This window comes from Aphelocoma coerulescens, chromosome 5, assembly GCF_041296385.1.
Source record: "Aphelocoma coerulescens isolate FSJ_1873_10779 chromosome 5, UR_Acoe_1.0, whole genome shotgun sequence".
Taxonomy (NCBI): Eukaryota; Metazoa; Chordata; class Aves; order Passeriformes; family Corvidae; genus Aphelocoma; species Aphelocoma coerulescens.
Window position 1 is genome coordinate 28,257,488 of NC_091019.1, and position 18,279 is coordinate 28,275,766.

An 18,279-nucleotide genomic window follows, 5' to 3' on the forward strand; every position below is an offset into this window, starting at 1 on the left:
GTTTATTCACATTAATTTTTTTAGGGGGAAAGAAGGAGGAGGAGGAGATAGTGGTATTTATTTGAGGTCAGGGCTTTGGGACAAGGCAAGAGGCTCCAATTAACTGGCTGGAGTCTTTGACGGGTTTTGGTCAGTGACTGCAAAAAGAGTGTGGGTAGATGTTAAGCTGAAAAGAACCAGCAAAGCCTCATTGCACTCAGTGCAATCGCGTGGCTCCACACCAGCCGACACTTGGAAAGCTTTGTCTTCTTGCTTCTCAAAGAAGTAGGAAGGAAAGCAAATAGAAGTTGACTAAACTCACTAAAGAAATGCCAGAATGTGGCCTATGGTGACCAAAATGGTGGTGTATCTGCCTCACTGCTGTGGCAGGGGCCTCTTGGTGTGCAAAAGCAGCAGCAGATGCAAGTGCCGAAGGGCTTTAACCTTTTCAGTGTGCAGAGGTGCACCTGGAGCAGGAGATGTGTCATCAGAGAAAATTGTCTGAATTACCTTAACAGTGTTTGCTCTGCTGGAATTCAGAAATGCGTCTTCATTTGCAGTGAGACGATACCAGTTTGCAGGATCTAGGGAAAAGTCCAGTCTGTGAAGTGGACACATCCTTAGATGAGAAATTGACTTCAAATACTGGGCTTTTGTTAAGTGCTACCTCCCAGAGCCAAAGAGGTACAAGAAGAGGGTGAGGAGGTGAAGGAATGAATGGTAGGAACCCATCTGCAACTGTAATCGCTCCAAAGGAGGGTTAAAGTGGGGCGTTTATTTGTTTATGCGTGTCTATGCACGTGTGCGTGAGAGCCGAGCAGATGGGGAAATGATACGCCTGTGTGTCTGAGACAGCCCAAGTGAGAGGCACAGGGCGGGTGAGGGAGTTGCTCTGGGTGTAAAGTGGAGGGAAGGGGAAAGGTGTAGAGGAAAGGGAAGACAGGGAGCTATTTTTCCTTTTCACTTTGTTTCTTCTCGTTTGACTCTTTCTCATTACCAAAAGCCAAACCTGGGGGACAGTCAGTCAGCTGGTTGTGGTACTGCCTGATGAGGCTTTTGTTCTGTTTGAACACCGCAGTTCTGAGCGTTAGTGACAGCCCGGCAGAGTTTTGGGGACTGGGGAAAGCGTCGAGGCCTCCCTTTGCCCAGGCTGTGCGGGGCCCCGCTCTGCGCCTCTCTGCTCCTCGCTCTCCCCCGCCTTGGGACGCCGGTGCTCCCGGCGCTGCCGGCTGCAGCGGATCGGGACTTATCCCCGCCGGTGGGTGCGGAGGTGGCAGCAGGGGCCGGAGCCGCGGCGCCGGGGAGCGGGCGGTCCCGGGAGCGCTGTCCGGGGTGCTGCAGGAGCGCTACCGCACATCTGGCCGGCGGGGCCGGGAGGCCACATCTGGGACGGGGGGAACGGCGGCGTGGGGATTGGCAGCGGCTCCTGACGTCGTGAGCCCCCCCTTTCCCCGCCCCCGCCCCGGTGCGTTTTCGTGGCGGCGAGGGGGGCTCACATCTGGGGGCGACACATCTGGGGGCGACACATCTGGGAGCGGGGGAGGGCGGGGGCGGGGGGAGGAGGACAGGGCCGAGCCGGCAGAGCCGGGCCCTCCCCTCTCCCCGCCCCTCCGCCGCGCGCGGCGCCGCCGGGACCGGGAGCCGGGACCGGAGCCGGGAGCCGGCCGGGCCATGCCAGCCGGAGCCCCCGCGGGCGCGGCGCGGCACCATGGCCGCTGAGAACCGCTCGGCGTCGGGCGGCGGCGCGCCCTGGGCTGGGCTGCCCGGTGAGTCGCTGCTCGGGGCTCCGTGGGCGCAGGGCGGGGGGCGCAGGGCAGCCCCCGCAGGGTCCGGCGGGGGGGCGTCTGCATGGCTTTAGGGTGCATGGGGAGGGGGCTGCGCACCCCCGCGGGATGTGGCACGCGGTCGCCCCAGGAATGGGGGAGGTGTCTCTGCAACTTTCCCACGTTCCTGCGTCTCCCCGGGAACCCCGGGATGCCCCGCGGGTCGGGACCCTCGCACTGGTTCGCTGCCCCGGCATGTCTGGAGCCGTGCAGTCCTGCCAGGGCACCAGGGTGATGTCTGGCATCCCCTTTCCCTGCTCCCATCCAAACCAACACCGTTCCCGGGATCCGTCGCCCGAGGAACCTCGGGTCCCTCCTGTCACCCAGGAAACAGCCTTGTCAGCGCCCTGAGTAGGGAATATGAGCAGCCTGCAGCCCCGGGGGCAGGCACCCCCAGGAGGAAACCCAGGACGGGGGTTATTTGCTCCGCTGGTGCCTTCTCTGGGAAGGAGACATTCCTGGACAAGAAACTACCTGCACGCTTTCTTTGCTTCCCTTGCTATTCCAACAAGAGCAACAGGGGCACGATCCCTATCTTTTGGATACTTTGTCGCCATACTGGGCAAACCCCTCTGGCGCTTGTGGCCACCTCCAAGGATGTGACTAGGCAGAAGTTTTTCCCCCTCTCCACAGAGCCCTTTGCCAGCTGGGCATTGCAAGGGAGACAGATCTTGCCCACTCTCTCCCTCAGTGTGGGTCTCATCTTCCCTTTAGCCCTTTCTGGCCCTGTTGCACCCTTCCTGCTGGTAATGACAGAGCTCGCCCGTGCTCCTCTGTCGGCCCATCATGGACAAGAGTCGGGCAGCCACACCCTTCTTTCTTTCCAAAATAATGACACTGGCTTCAAATCAGGCAACAGTTCTTATCATTTTTAAAAATAAAAGCAGCCCTGGCTTCTGTCTGACCTGCTTTCAACCCCTCTGATTGTGCTGTGGATGGATTTTTATAGCTGGTCTTTGCAAAGCCCAAGGCTAGGGAGATACTTCCCAACCTGAGGAGTAGCTGGTGTTCCCCTGTGCCCTGCTGGCAGTTGGGCTGTGCTTGGGCATTTGGAGGCTCCCTGCTTTGTCACAACTGCCTTGAGTGATCTCCAAGGGTGGTTTCACTTCTGCCACAGCTTGCAGATTGAACACAGGGGCTGGAAGGGTTGCTACCAATGCAGTTGGGTGGCTTGTTGATGCCGGCACTGTCTATCAAAATACTCAGGTGCCAGGATCCGAGAGACCAGGCTTTTGGTGAAACATCACCAGAGACAATGCTCGTGTTGAAATCTCAGGTGACAGCAAGATGCTTTCCGCTGTCACTACTGCTGGGCATCACCTCCTGCTTCCTAACGCCCTGACTCCTGTGATCTGAGCACCTGCTGCAGCTCTGCAGCCTGGACTTGGCCCCCATGGGACATCTCAGCAAAGAACAGGGCATCCAGTGGAAATCCTAAACAGCGACCCATCCCTGGTTCACCCTTCATCTGGGATGGCGGCCAGTGCTGGGAGCCCTGGGTGGGAAAGGTGGGGATGGGAGCAGGTGTGCAGAGCTGTGCAGCGGCCCTGCTCCCTGTGGGACCCAAGCCAATGTGCCCTTGCTCAAACTGGCAGCAAGTTTCCAGGGCTGCCGGACGGAGCAGCAGCAGCCTGGGAGTGACCTGATGAGTGGGAAGAGGAAAGCTGGCGGGAGAAGGAGGAGAAGAGCTACCAGTAAAAGTAGTTTGTTTATTCACACAAGGGGCGCACCCGTCTCAGCGGGTCAGTCTGTTTTCTTTCATAGAAGAGAAATGAACTGAAATGATTAATTAATGCTGTGATCCAATTACTCTGAGTTTGCAGAAGGAGCATGGTTTTTCTCTTTTAACTGTCCCCACGAGCATCCCATTGATGTCAGGTTTTGTCATGGTTGGGATTTTGTTGTTTTGTTTTTTAAAATTAAAATGACAAATATCTCCCCAGAAAAAAAAAAGAAAAGAAAAAGAAGGAAAAAAGGCAACAACAGGGAATAAAAACAGTGAGACCAGGAGGAGCAGCTGATGCACAGCAATCCCTAGCATACCTTTGTGTTGAGCCCTTCTCTGCCTGCCCTGCTGAGCCCTGACCAGCAGCATCCACAGAGGTGAAGAGGTTTGGTGAGTGCCCAGCCAAGGTGGCAGACGCAGCTCTGCAAAGGCAGCAGGGAGAGCACTCATGAGAGGAGAGGGAAATGGAGGCTGTTTGCAAGAGGCTCCTGCTTTCTGCACAAATACAGCTCCTCTTTCCACATGGACAGACATGCAGCAAGTGTTTCATGTGTGCAAGCTGACCCCTTCTCCTTGGCACGCTAAGTCAGGGCTTTGATGGGCATCTTCTGGAGAGGTGGGCATTGTCCTGGAGCCAGTCGCTGCTCAGTCTGACATGGGTCTATGCCCTTACTGCCCTCCAGTAAGCCAAGGGAGCAGGTTTGCTTTGCATTTCGGCACCCATTCTGGGCTGGCTCTAAAACTGCATGTTTAAAAGACATGTTTCAGGGAGATGTGAGTCTGGGACCTGACACAGCAAGGAAATGGAAGTTTTGGACCAGATCATTCCCATCTACTTCCTCTCCTCTCTTCATTCCCATCCCAGCATCCCCTGCTGACTGCTCTTTAGCCTGTCCAAGCACCAGCACCCACCGTGAGTGTGCCAGTGGTGAGGCGGGGCTCCACACCCGGGCAGTGTTGAAGCCTCTTTAAGCTGGTGATTGGAGCTGTGCCAAATCCATCCTTCTTTTGAGGGTTTTGTGCAACCAGTCAGAAAACAGACACCAGTTTTTAGGAAGACTCATGTGCTCTCCTGCCCAGGGCCGTGGCAGACCAGGAGGTGAGGGCCTGAATGTGTGGCTGCTGCCTAACTCACAGCCAGGTGGAGGAGTGTGCCAGCCTTGACCGTCCCCTGCAGCACAACCCACCATGACATCCTTTTAAGCCTCTAGGCATGGCAGAGTCTCACTGCATCCAGACCCTTGAACATACCGAGGTGGACCCTTGCCCTGTATTCAGACAAATTCATTTACTGAAGCTTCAAGGAGTGAGGCACTCCCTGAACAAATTAATCTCGGGCAAGTGTTCCCTGGGCAGGCTGACCCATGATTGCAGCATTTTGCTGGTGCATGAACACAGGGAAAGGTGTCTCATAAACGGATAGCCCCCTTGATGCTTAGAGACAGTTTTAGCAGGAGCCACACAACCAGTCCCAGTTCCCCCAGTTAGAGACACCTGGGTGTCCTCACTCTGTGTGCCTGTTGGCAGCCATTCCCACCTGCCCTGCGGATCGATGCACTGGTCCTCTTGGGACTTGATTCTGTGTCAGGACAACATCATTTGACCTCTCTTCAGACCCTGAGTCCCCTGGCACTGTGAGCATAGCAAATGAGGCTCTGCTGGAGATGCTCCCCAGCACGACCTCTTGCGTGCCGGGCACAGCTGCTCACGCCTTCGCCCCAGGGCTGCTCTCAGGACCCTCCAGAGATGCCTTCAGCCCTGAGGCTGCACTGCATGGAGGAGGAACTCCAGCAAAGGCTCGGTTTATACCTTGTATGATGTAAGTTTGCTGAGAAAATCAACATCAGCAGCCTGTCCAAGCCTGCAAATGCGATGGCTGTAGGCACAGTGCTTTGTCCCTCTGACAATCCCCCAAGCTGTTGCCAGAGGTCCTGCAAATCAGAGCTGTGTGAGTGACAGTGTCTCTTCTGTGTTGCTGTGACCCTGTCCCCACCACGCCTTTATGTCCTGTGCAATGTGAGCTCCATTCCCACTCGGTGCATGAGGCAGTGGCAGAGATGCCCAAGTGCCCTGTTCCCTTCCCACCTCCTGCCCCAGCATTAGGCAGGTTGAGATGTGTGGCTGCAGAGGAACCTCTCCCACCTGTTCCAGTGACTCAGAGAGAGCTGGGGAGGGACATGGGAAAGCACAGGCCTGATTACTTGTCTTCAAGAGCCTCGAAGGGGAGTTGCATCCCAGGTCAGTTGGTGAAGGAGGGGCAGCAACTAGGAATTTCATCCTTTAAAGGCAAAACTCAGTGCAAACCATGGAGCTCCTTGAGCACAGCAGGCTCGGCCTGAGCTATCAGTGTGTTACTGAGCTATCAAGGCTGGCTGTGCTCCTCCAGCCGAGAAAGCCAGGCAGAGAAGCAGCCCCTCTGGTACCACAACTGCTTTTACATCTAGCATATTGTATAGCATCTTGCAGCTTGGCAGAGGAGGCAGTGAGGGCTGACACCAGGGGCCTCAGCTGGAAGTATCTGGAGGTGAAATGTCATCAGCAGGGTTTACGCTGCTGGTGAAGTTGCTTTGCATTGGCCAGTTAATGGGTTAATGTCTTCAGCCCCTTTAAGCAGAGTTAGATTGATTTGTCTGTGGGAAACTCAGCTCCAGTTGTGCAACACTGAGGTCTGAAAATATGAGTCTGCAAACATGATGTTCTGGGCCCCTGCATCCGCTCCAGGTCACAGAGCAGCTCTCCGGAGGCCTCCATGGCGCCGTACTTCACTGACCCCTCACTTGCAAACCCTCCCAGTGTTGATGTTAGCTCCCAAGCCCTGGGTAGCGTGGCAGGCTGGCTCTGCTGAGCAGGGATGAAGATCCTTGGGAGATCTTTGCATGACTGAGATGGGAAGGAGAGTACCCTGCATCTCGCTGTCTCTAGTGCCTCTGGGGTAGTTTGGATCCCTGCTCTGCTGACAGTTACATCATGTGCAGTCCCAGATAAAGCCAAAAAAGTGCATGCATGTGAGCAGAGAGGAGTGGAGAGCAATGAAACCCTTCTGGCATCTGCCTTTGCCTGAAAACAGGCATGAATTGCCTGGCCTCTGGCCTGCCTTTCTGCAGCACTTAGGAGCAGTGTCTAGCATGGTGGTCTCTATGCTTCTTGCAGAGCTCAGATAACTCACCAAGGCCCATAAGTGATGCTCAACTCATGAAACCCTCTGCTACCCTGTGCAGTCACAGGCAATGAGGTGGCTAAAACCCCTGTCCTGTGCTGTGGGTGCTGCCTGAAACGTTAGTGTGGGGTGAGCAGCACTGCATCCCTGACTGTCTGAGCTGCATCCCCACCCTACGGCTCATGGGGACCCTGGGGGGCAAAGAGGGTGAGTGCAGGGTGCTGTGGATCTCTGCATGGAGGCCAGCCCCTGCCTTATTCAGCACCAGCACGACAGGCTGGGGATCACCATCCTGCAGTGAGAGAGGTGACTCCCAGGCAGAGCTAGGCTTCTTGGGCCAGAGAGCTGCAGCCCACAAAGGTTTCCAGCCTCAGCACAGCTCCCACTCTGCCCAGCCATGAGCTGGTGGGAGCCTCCACAGAAGATAGCAGGGAGAGGTTTGCAGGCAATGTCTCTGTGTGAGATCTCTCCTTCTCAGAAGATTTTCTTAGGACTTTTCTGTAGAGGAGATACGTAATCCCTCCCTGGTAGCCCGAGACTATTCCCACCTCCCTCCTCTCCATCCCTCCCCTTCTCTGTTGTCACCATGGATGAGGATTTCCTACCTGCTCTCCTCCCCTGGCCCCCTGGCCCACACATTTTCCATTCTGCCTGTCCATGCCCTGGGCTTTCCTGCCCACCTACTGCTGCAGGTCGTCTCCTTCACTCTGTCCCTTTGCTCAGGCATCACCTCCAACTCCAAACCCTCTTGCAGGTTTTGTGGCCAAATGGAGTCTAGTATTTTCAATTTTCTTTTTCATTAGCACCCCAAAGATTCCCATCTGCTGTCTGCCTCCAGGACTAGGGCTCTCACATACACATCCATCCAGCAGGGTTCTTGCTCCTGCCTGATTTTCTGCCCTTGGCTCAGGGCATCAGCTCTTTTCTCTCACCTGTTACTCAGCTGGCTCATTTGCTCTCAATCTTCACTCTGCTCCATGGGGCAAAGGGCTCTTGTTTCCATTGTCAGGTCTTTGAAATTTCAGATGAGCACCTTACTGTTTGCTCCCTGCAATGCCTCAGCTCCGGGCTGAGTTACAGAGAAACAGGTTCCCCCTGCCCTCCTGACACCCATGCTCTGCCAGAGCAGCACTGCATCCCTGACTGTCTGAGCTGCATCCCCACCCTACAGCTCATGGGGACCCTGGGGGGCAAAGAGGGTGAGTGCAGGGTGCTGCGGGTCTCTGTGTGAGGGCCAGCTCCTGCCTTATTCAGCACCAGCCTTGGCCTCTGGGACTGGCCTGGGGGGGCAGATCCCCCAGATGGGTGGCAGCGACCTGGCTTGGGCAACTGTGGCTGTGTGGGGCCATGGCAGGGTGAGGGGGCTTCCCTACAACTGGCTTCCCAAAAAGAGCTGAGTCCTTCCCCCTTGCCATCCCCAGGCAAGGCCTGTCCCTGGGGCAGGGGGAACTGCTTTTCTAAGCAAACAGATCTTAGGTCTTGCAACACCTGCCCCTCTAGCCCTCAGTCTCTCCTCCACTGTTCTCTGTCCCACAGGCACCTGATCCCGGCCACTGATCTCTCCCTGGGAAGAGCCCAGCTAATCCAGGCAGTCACTTGTTGCTGTAATCCTCTCTCTCCCTCCTTCCTCTCTGCTGGGTGGTCCTAGAGCCCTTCCCGGCAGTGGGACCTGGGGCTGCAGTGGGGTTATTTCTGTTGCGCTGCCTTGAAACAGCTGGGTTCTGTTAAAGCTTCAACCCAGGCATATAAAAGAACATGAGCATCTCTCTGAGGCAGAGAGCATTAATGCAGTGGATGGGAGGGGGGAAGTGTGGCTCCAGCCCAGGCTCAGCTGGAAGCCCAGCACCTTCCTGGCTCAGCGACACGGGCTGAGCTCTGCCACCAGCTGGGAGCTGCAGCCCTGGGGCGGCCGAGGCAGAGGGCACTGGAGGGAGGACACTTCGTCCCCCTCATCCCGCTGTGTGATGCCGCCGTGGTGAGCCTTCTCCCCCCGGGATGTTACCGTCGGAGCCAGCGCAGGCGTGGGAGCTTCTGGGGAGCCGCCGGTGCCTGGGAGCTGCAGGCTGGGCACAGCAGGGTAAGGCTGGACTTTGGCTCGCGTGGCATTTGCCGTGCACACTTGCTAGTAGCGTTCCACTGATAGGTTATTTATATGGCCTAATAATTGGGTGACAGATGGTTAATTAATTGTCAGAGTGACCAGTGTGCTGGTAGGCTATTTATAGGAGTGACCTTTCAATTACTTTTTTAAAAACACTTCCTTGCTGGTTTGCTTCTTGTCTGGTAATGCTGTGGATAAATGGCATGCGGCCCCTTACAACCTGCAAAGGGCACATTAGGGGTACAGGCAAGTGCTGAAGGGCCAGTTTGGGCAGGGGGTGCAGCTATGCCTGCTGTGGGATGCTGCTGGGCCTGCTGGGCTGGGCACTACCTGCAGGAGCCCAGCTCAACAGCCACAGCTCTGAGCTGGGGGCGCTTCCCACAGCCGGGTGCAAGCCGCCTTGGATCTGGTGCCTCAGCTTTACTCTGAAACCCAGCATTACCCACATAGTTACAAACAGCAGGGAAGGCAGGGGAGGCTCCTGGCTTGCTTGAGGGGGGTGGTGGGGTTACATTACTGCAACACTCCCTTCTGGCCCCGGACACATCAGATTTTCCAAACCTGATGCGCAAACGTGTGTCAGGCACGGGGGTGTTCTCTGGCCCCCTCGCCTCCCCCTGAAAGCTGGCTGCTCCTGTGCCACTGAGCTTACTGCTTCTCCATGGCTCCAGGAAAAGCTATCAGAGGTTCTTAACTTGTGGGGATGGAGGAAAATTGCTTTGCCTCATGAGGACCAGTTGAATAGCAGAGGAAGAAAGAAGAATAAATTATTCAATGGAAAAATCAAATGCCCAGAACCACCCCATATGTTACTGACAAGAAACAATTCCTGTTCCACAATGGCTCAGATCTCCTCTGGAGGAGAATAAGGACTTCAGGGATCCATTGACTAGAGGGTTGAAAGCACAGCCACCAGCTGGAGCTGGGAGGGCAGGGGGAGCCCTGCTATTTTAACACAACAGATCCTGCTGGCCCCTCATCTCCTTTCTGCTTTTCTGGTTGTTTATTGCTTTCATCATTCCAATGCAGAGGCACGGAAGCCGCCCAACACCAACCCTCCCTCTGCCAGACACAAGGCCTGCCCTCAGTCTTCTCCCGTATGTTTTATTTCTAAGGTGCCTGTTCCCAGTATCTAGGAATTCTGTTTTCACACTCTGAGGGGTGTGAATCTGTCAACCAGAACAATCCTTCACTAGCTGTAAACTGGTGCCATGATTCAGGAACTAATTAACAGCTATTAGATAATGCAATTAGCAGCACAAACTGTCACCCTTCCCTCAGTATACCTTCTCTTTTTGTACGTGAGCCATAAATGTCTACCATCTTCTGTTCCCTCTTTTTTCTCTCTCCTCTCCTCCTTGTGGTGGTGGCTGCACAAACTGCCCAGCCCTACATCACATCAGGAGTTTGACATGACAGGACTAACCCCATTAAGACTTTTACCCTCTGTATGCTTTTAGGAAGGCCAAGACAAGCAGTGGGGCTGGCAGTGGGGCTGGCAGTGGGGCTGGCCTGGCTCTTTCCAAATGTGAGACCAAAGGTGATGTGCCGAGGCCCAGCCTTGGGCACCCGGACAGAGCAGTGGGTGATGTGTGCCTTCTGCTGGAATGTGCCTGTGGTGGAGGGGGCCAGCTTCCCTCTCTCCTGGAGACAGGCAGCACCCAGAGCTCCACAGGATCCATCCAGCCAGGAACTGACAGCCACAGCCACTTGATCCTGTCCCTGGGCTTGAGGTCTCTTTCAGTTTTGCTGTTGCTCCAAACTCATGCAGAGCTAAAGCCCATCTCCTCTGGGAGCAGCTCACACTCATAGGCATCTCCTGAAGTACGGGTTTCTCAAATTCCTCTCCTTCCCCTGTGAACATCTTCCTCCCCAGACTGGTGTGTGAGCATGGGGCTTGCTTTATGATGGGGTTCCTTGCAGAGCATACTGGGTACATGCAGAGCCCTGCTTATTCCCAGAGGTTTTGCTTCAACCACATGTGGACCAGATGTGGCTCTGCCTCTCGCTTGCACCTGCTCCCTGAGGATCCCCAGCCCTGAGGATTATGCTGGGATGGGGGCAGTGTCAAAACAGGAAAGGGGATGGCGGGTGGTGACGTGTGGGATGGGGGCTGTGGAGCAGAGGGAGGCTGTGCAGTACAGAGAGAAGAGGCAGGGAACACTGGGGCAGGAGGGCTGCTTGCTCCAGGAGCTCATCCCACGGCTTGAGGTGCCACCATCACATGGGTGTATGTAAATACCAGCCTCCCCCATTGTCCTTGCTGTGCCAGTGGGGAGGGTGGCCAGCTCCTTCCACACAAGGAGCAACAAGGGCAAGAGGGAACCAAACCCTCCATCCCACGTGAGCTGTGTGCAGCAGGTGCTCAGTCACTGACTGCAGCTGATGGAGTGCCAGCCTCCAGCTACTGCAGACTTTTTGGGTACACGGTGGTCACCAGCAGTCTGTGACAGGGCTTTCTCCTCTCTGACCTGGCAACAGTCTGTGAGGCAGTTTGTAGGAGCTGACAGGCTGGGAAGGCTTGCTGGAGAGGCACATGAGGTGCAGCAAGGAAATAGCAGGAGTTTTCTGCTGTGGTCTCGGGTGTCACCCTGTGACGGAACACTGGCTTTGCTCTTGCTCTGGAGTTGAATCCTCACCCAACAGTGGTCACACCCGTGATTGCAGGCAGCAATGGGGACCCTGCTGTGCCCACTGCCCACAATAGTTGGGCCCCACTCAAATTACAACCTTCTCTGCTTGGATCTGTACCTGTATTGGAAGGGAAAGGCATCTCCCTGTCTTGATTACATGATCGGTGAGCACTGCAGCAGCCACAGAAACTCTTGGACCAGAGGATGCTAGCAGTAAAGAGTTGGAGTCTCCTAATGGCTTCGATGCAGAGGAGAAAACCAGCCACAAATCACTGCCAAAAGTATGAGGGAGTTTGCTGTAGCTGGCTGGTGCAAGCAGGTGTGGGAGAGCACCTACTGAGCACCACAGACAAAGAACTGTTGTGTGCAGGCTGAAAAGCCAGTTGGTGTCACAGCCCCAGGAGCACTTCTGAAGTGTTCCCTGAGCTTTGTCAAGGCTTCATCTCCTCCCTGTCTGTGGTGCCATCATGAAAGTGGGGTGCGAAAGGGAATGGAGACAGAGAGGGTGATGCAGGATGGGGGCTGTGAGGGGAGGGACAGAAGAAATGAGCTCCTGGAGGTGTGCAAGTACTGGGCACTGGGGTACATGAGGAAGAACTTTAATGGAGAGACACCAGCTCCTGGAGAGGTCCCTTGGTGTCTTGGTGTCACAGCATTGGGAACAGTGATGTGGCTGGCATGAGGGTGGGGATGGTGTTGCACTGGTGAGTTTGTTGCAGCTCCACAGCTCTTCTGTGTGCTCTTTCCATCTTTGGACACATGATGGGGATGCAGACAGAGGTGTGGCTGCCTGAGGGCTGTGCCCCCACCCAGGCCCTTCCCACACAGCCTGGATGCTCTCCATCTCAAAGGCAAAGATCTATCTGTAGTGCCCATGCAGGCATGATCTATGGCTTGGTCAGCTGCTCAGACCTACCAAATTTGCAGCATCCTTGGCCTTCCCCCAGCTCCAGACTGAGCTGCCTGCTCTGCTCAGGAAGGCAAAGGAAGTGCTGAGCGGTCCCAGTGAGCTCAGAGCCAGTGTCGGGGGCAAAGAGTGAGACAGTGGGATGCAGAGCAGAAGATGGGGAAAGAAGGATGCCTGGTGGGCTGGGGCATGGCAGAGAATAGCCTGGGCATCTGAGGCAAGGGTGAGTGGTGTGCACAGCTCCCAGCTCACACGTGTTGCTCTGTGTTGTACATATCTTCACACCTTTAAGCATGTTCAGTCCTCCTCCTTCCCTCACACAGGGGATTGCTTTATTTTTGCTGATCGGTGAAGGCTTATTTTCACAACGCTCAGTGTTTAAGCCATCCACCCTGAGGCTGCAGTTGCCTCTGCCTCCTGACGCCAGTTTGCAGCATGACCTCTGGGTGGCATCCGAAGGCTCGCGTGTGGGGCTGCCGCAGCCTTTCCTCCCGTCTTGGGACACGTACAGAACAGTTTGGGGCTGAGATGGACTTTTCTTACTTTGGGTAACTGAGAACACAAGTCTTTGTCAAGTCTAATAATTAATTAGACACGCTTAGAAGAGGATGGCAGTTCATGAACAAAAGTGAGAAAACTGAAACCCATATTTTAGCAGAGACGATGAAAAGGTTTCTTTTAAAGACTTTCAAATTCTTCTTGGAAGAGCTGGGGTAAATGTCTGCATGATTGCTAGCTTGTCTGATCAGTTTGATTAGCTGTTACAAGAATGACAGTTAAATCTCCCCATCTCACCAAAGTGAAGAAATTAAAACTCATTTCAATCGTACTGAAACCAACCCCCAAACTGCCATGATTATGTATTTCTAAGCCATTTTATACACTTATCACCTCTTCTCACATCCTTGGCTGGGTGCCCAGGAAGGATGGCAGCAGAAACCTTTTTCCCCTTCCCTCGATGCATCCCTTGTCCTTGGAGCTGGGTGCAAAGATGGGCAGTGCTACCAGGCTTCCTCGCACCATCTGTATCTGGCATGTGGCATCTGCCAAAGGGTACTGCTTTCTTTTAAATGCCTTTTGTCTTCACAGATAATGGTAGAGAGGTATTTCTTTGTCCCTTACTCACTTCTTTCCCTTGCATGTGTAAGAAGAGCTCCACCACTATCATAGCTGTAGCCTTGTGAATGCAGAAGCTGCCTAAATAGCTACATCAGACCCTGGCTTTAGCATCTTGGCAGCCACATTTTCATTTAGTTACACCTGTATCTCATTAGAAACTGCTTATATTAAAAACTTGGCTATTTTCTGATGGCGGAAATCTCCTACCCTCACCACAAATGAAAGACAAGGGCATTTCTTTTCAAATACTTAGAACAGAAGAGCCGATCTCAAAGCCTGCCAGACCCTGTTTGGAAGAGGTGCGTGTTAATGGCATGTTTAGACATTTAGCAGAATCAGCTTTGGGGGTCCCAGGCATTTGGAGACAGCACCCAAGCCAGAGACACACTGTGCTGAGCACTCCCGCTGCAGGGACACTTGCCCACGCGCTGGCTCCCACTGGGTTCCCGGCAGCAGTGCCCATGGGGCTGACCCCCTGCCCTGGGCACCAGGAGGAGCTGCTGGAGGGGCTGCCCTTCATGGGCTGTTGGGGTTGGGATGCCCCCAAAAGCCAGGGTGAGACTAGTGAAGGCCCAGCATGTTTTGGGGGCCTGGATGGTGTGGGAGAGGCAGATTCAATGGGAAGCTCTTCTGTCCAGCCCATCTCCCTCAGTGCCTTTGCTTTTCCTTTGCTTTCCAGGAAATTCCCTTTCATCTCAACATAGCACTTCTGGTCTATTGATTTTTTTTAAGGTCCATTCTACTCTTACCTTGGGTGATTAACCACAGGCATCTTGGTTTGGATGAAGGCAGTAATTCTGTCTGTAATTCTCATCACTTTTCATAAATAATTCCATGTATCATGCTGGGTGTCTGACTGCACACCACACATCTCTGTGGCCAGGGTGGCTGCAGCTGCAGTGTGATGTGGGATTGGGGGAAGGGGTTATCACTTCCGAGCATCACTGACTGATGGCACTTGTGCAGCTCCCTCCCTCTCCTGAGCCTGCTGCGCTGTGCACTGTGCCACGCCAAATTACCCATCTTCAGGCCTTTCTTGGCTTTTCAGCATCTGTATCTGAGCAGTGCCACCCTTTTGTCAGGGCTGCCTCTGTTGGATAGGTTGGTGCCCCCAGTAAGATGTCGTGGGACTCACACAAGCTGTGGTGTAATTTATTGCTTTCCTTGTCCCAGATTTCATCTTCCAGAAGGAGCTGTTTGCTGCAAGAGACACAGGTGAGCCGAGCGGACCGTGGCAGGGGCTTTGTGGGTTAGGCACCTCTTGGGGAGTGCTTTGGGGAGCTCAGCAGGACATGCCTGGGGCGTACCATAAACGTGCTCTTGTCCCTGGGGCAGGGCACTGGCTCCATGCCATGCTGTTCTGGCAGTGCATGCTGTATGTGCATCCCCCCTGGGCTCTGCAGTCCTCTTCCCCCCAGCCCTTTGGCCTCCCTGTGTGCCACTCTGGGGCACACGAAGTTGTGCTCCCGCTGGGATATGGTTCCTGGCCCTGCAAAGAAAGGACCATCACACCCTGGCTATAGGACTGTCCTAGCCCCATTCCTGCTTCTCTCCCTTCAACTTGTGTGTCTCCTCTACTGCTAAATAGGGACACAAAAAGTGCCTCCAACGGACTCCTGGAGTGGCAGAGAGAAATCCAGGAGATTTTTGAGCACTAGCCAAGAGCAGTGCTGGCCTGGGAAACTGAGGAAATGCTGCCAGGCCAGGCTGGAAGGTCTGATATTCTCCCTTTCTGTCCTCGCTCTCCTTGCAGATCCCATGCACAACCTCTCTGCTCAGCCCTGGCAGGCAAAGATGGCCAACCTGACCTATGACAACTTCACCCTGGGCAACCGCTCTGAGGTGGCCGTGCAGCCTCCCACCAACTACAAGACAGTGGAGCTGGTTTTCATTGCCACTGTCACCGGCTCACTCAGCCTTGTCACTGTGGTGGGGAACATCCTGGTGATGCTCTCCATCAAGGTGAACCGCCAGCTCCAGACTGTCAACAACTACTTCCTCTTCAGCCTGGCCTGCGCGGACCTCATCATCGGGGTCTTCTCCATGAACCTCTACACGGTCTACATCATCAAAGGCTACTGGCCACTGGGGGCTGTGGTGTGCGACCTGTGGCTGGCTCTGGACTATGTGGTGAGCAATGCCTCTGTCATGAACCTGCTCATCATCAGCTTTGACCGGTACTTCTGTGTCACCAAGCCCCTGACGTACCCGGCCAGGAGGACCACCAAGATGGCAGGGCTAATGATCGCGGCCGCATGGATATTGTCCTTCATTCTCTGGGCCCCTGCCATCTTGTTCTGGCAGTTCATTGTGGGCAAGAGGACAGTCCCCGAGAGGGAATGCTACATCCAGTTCCTCTCCAACCCAGCGGTGACCTTTGGCACAGCCATTGCTGCTTTCTACCTGCCCGTAGTCATCATGACGGTGCTGTACATCCACATCTCCCTGGCCAGCAGAAGCAGGGTGAGGAGGCACAAGCCTGAGAGCAGGAAAGAGAGGAAAAGCAAGTCCCTCAGATTCCTCAAGGGCCCCCCAGTCAAACAGAACAACAATAACTCTCCCAAGAGGGCTGTGGAGGTGAAGGAGGAAGTGAGGAATGGGAAAGTGGATGACCAGCCATCCGCACAGACAGAGGCCACTGGCCATCAGGAAGAGAAGGAGACATCCAATGAGTCCAGCACTGTCAGCATGACCCAGACCACAAAAGACAAGCCCACAGCAGAAATCTTGCCAGCAGGGCAAGGACAGAGTCCAGCCATCCCCCGGGTGAACCCAACTTCCAAGTGGTCCAAGATTAAGATTGTCACCAAGCAGACGGGGACTGAATGTGTCACCGCCATTGAGATTGTCCCAGCTAAGGCAGGAGCCTCTAACCACAACTCCCTGGCCAACAGCCGCCCAGTCAATGTTGCCAGGAAGTTTGCCAGCATCGCCAGGAGCCAAGTACGGAAGAAGCGCCAGATGGCTGCCCGAGAGAAGAAAGTCACCCGAACAATATTTGCCATCCTGCTGGCCTTCATACTCACATGGACGCCCTACAACGTGATGGTCCTCATTAACACTTTCTGCGAGACCTGCGTGCCCGAAACAGTGTGGTCCATTGGCTACTGGCTCTGCTATGTCAACAGCACCATCAACCCAGCCTGCTATGCCCTCTGCAATGCCACTTTCAAGAAAACCTTCAAGCACCTTCTCATGTGCCAGTACAGGAACATTGGCACAGCCAGATAAACTGGCACTCAGGGACCACTTCAGTAACATTATGGAAACCCTTCCCTTTGCCTCCTTTGCCAGCAGGGGTTCTTCTGCTCCCCACTCACAACAGTGCAGACTGTGCAGTGATTGCAGAGGATGGCCTTCATCCAATGCTGACAAAAATCCAAGGCATCTCTGAGCTGCAGGTCCTTCCAGTCCCCCGGGGCCTGGGGACTAGCTCAGGGAGCCAGCGGGAAAGCCAGAGGCAAGAGGAGGAGATGTGGTCACCAGGAGCCCTTCCCAGCTCCATGCTCTTGAGATTGGCCAAATGGCATCAGTGTTCTCCTAAGACTGGATGTACCTTTTTCCCCAGCTGACCATCTCCAAGGCATCAGAGCTTGTCTGCATGCAGATGGGCTAATGCTGGATGCTTTCCATTGGCTTCTAAAGTGTTTATTACCCAAGAAATGAAAAGAAACCAGGGTCAAACATTTGCTAGACATCTTGGACCAGGCTGGCTCAGGCATGCTAATGGGGAGTCCTGCTGGCCCAGCCAGGCCCCCTGTGAAGGCAGTCAAGATTGGACCCTAAAAGATGTGGCAAGCTGCTTCCTTTCCCTTGAGAGTGCCATTGGACATCCTCACCCAGGAATCTGGGGCAGAATTCTTCCCTGGGCTCTGCCTCTGCTCTCCCCTTTACACCCTTTCTGCCCTCAGACAGCAATTTGCTGGAAAGACAGACAGACAAACCAAGCATTTCACTCCTGGGTGAGGAGTGTGAAACCCAGTCACCTCCGACGACGACGGAAACCAAAACTGCAAAGAAAAGCAGTGGTGTGGTGCAGGACTTGGCTCCACAGCCCTGGGAATGGGGCCCCTGAGAAGTGGGCAGCAGTGACCATGAAAATAACTGGCCTTGGGAGGGATAGGGTTGACCTGAGGGTCTCAGAGGAGGGTGGGAAGAGGGTCTGCAATGTGGCCAAGGTGCCCCATGTCTTACCTGGGCCATGAGCAGGTCCCTGCTCTCCCCATGATAGGTATGGGGGGCCTGATGCGTGGCTCTGGAGGCAGGAGAGGATGGCAGTGGCCTCCAGCCCTGCTCCTGCCCTGAGTGCAGGGGGATCCTCCAGGGAGGCCAAAGGAGATGGTTGCTGAGCTTTGTAAATGGATGTAATGCTGGATGTAACGCTGTCATGGGTGTTGTGGCAGAGCCCTCAGCATGCGGGCTTCAGCCAGCGTCTCCAGCCTCCTCCCAGCCCACCCGTGTGGGCCACCCAGAGCACCCCGGGGCTGCTCCTCAGCTACTCCCAAAGCCAGGTGCAAGCCTTGGTGGACACAGCCAGGTGCAGGCAAGGGATGGGATGGGGCCACTCTAGCACTGGCAAACTCTGTGTCCACGTGTCCTTCCCATCCTCATGCCAAGGTGCAACCTGGAGAAAGGCTGCCCCAACCCAGATGGGAACCCCTCCACCACTGCCTTTAGGGGTGCCCAAAAGGCCTGGTGGGGTTCTGGGTATTTTTAAATGGTTATAACTGCAGCCCAACACACCCCAAGACAAATAAAGACCTTGGACCAGAAAACTAATGGCCATGGTGTGAGGAATGAATGAGTCATCACCCGGGTGGCTCCTTCCCCGCTT

The 18,279-nt window shown here is 54.8% G+C and overlaps 1 protein-coding gene across 3 annotated transcripts; it reads left to right on the forward strand.

Annotated features, from left to right (window-relative positions):
* Positions 1–1,665: 1,665 nt before the first annotated feature.
* Positions 1,666–18,198, forward strand: CHRM4 (cholinergic receptor muscarinic 4). 3 transcript variants are annotated; one of them, XM_069015954.1, is made up of 3 exons: positions 1,687–1,745; positions 14,619–14,660; positions 15,199–18,198. In XM_069015954.1, the coding sequence occupies exons 1-3, from the start codon at positions 1,688–1,690 to the stop codon at positions 16,674–16,676; spliced, it is 1,578 nt and encodes a 525-aa protein (XP_068872055.1). In that variant the 5' UTR covers position 1,687; the 3' UTR covers positions 16,677–18,198. The 3 variants fall into 3 exon arrangements, with proteins under 3 accessions (XP_068872056.1, XP_068872055.1, XP_068872054.1); XM_069015953.1 differs by lacking the exon at positions 1,687–1,745 and adding an exon at positions 8,586–8,762; XM_069015955.1 differs by lacking the exon at positions 14,619–14,660 and having other exon boundaries at positions 1,666–1,745.
* The last annotated feature ends 81 nt before the right edge of the window (positions 18,199–18,279 follow it).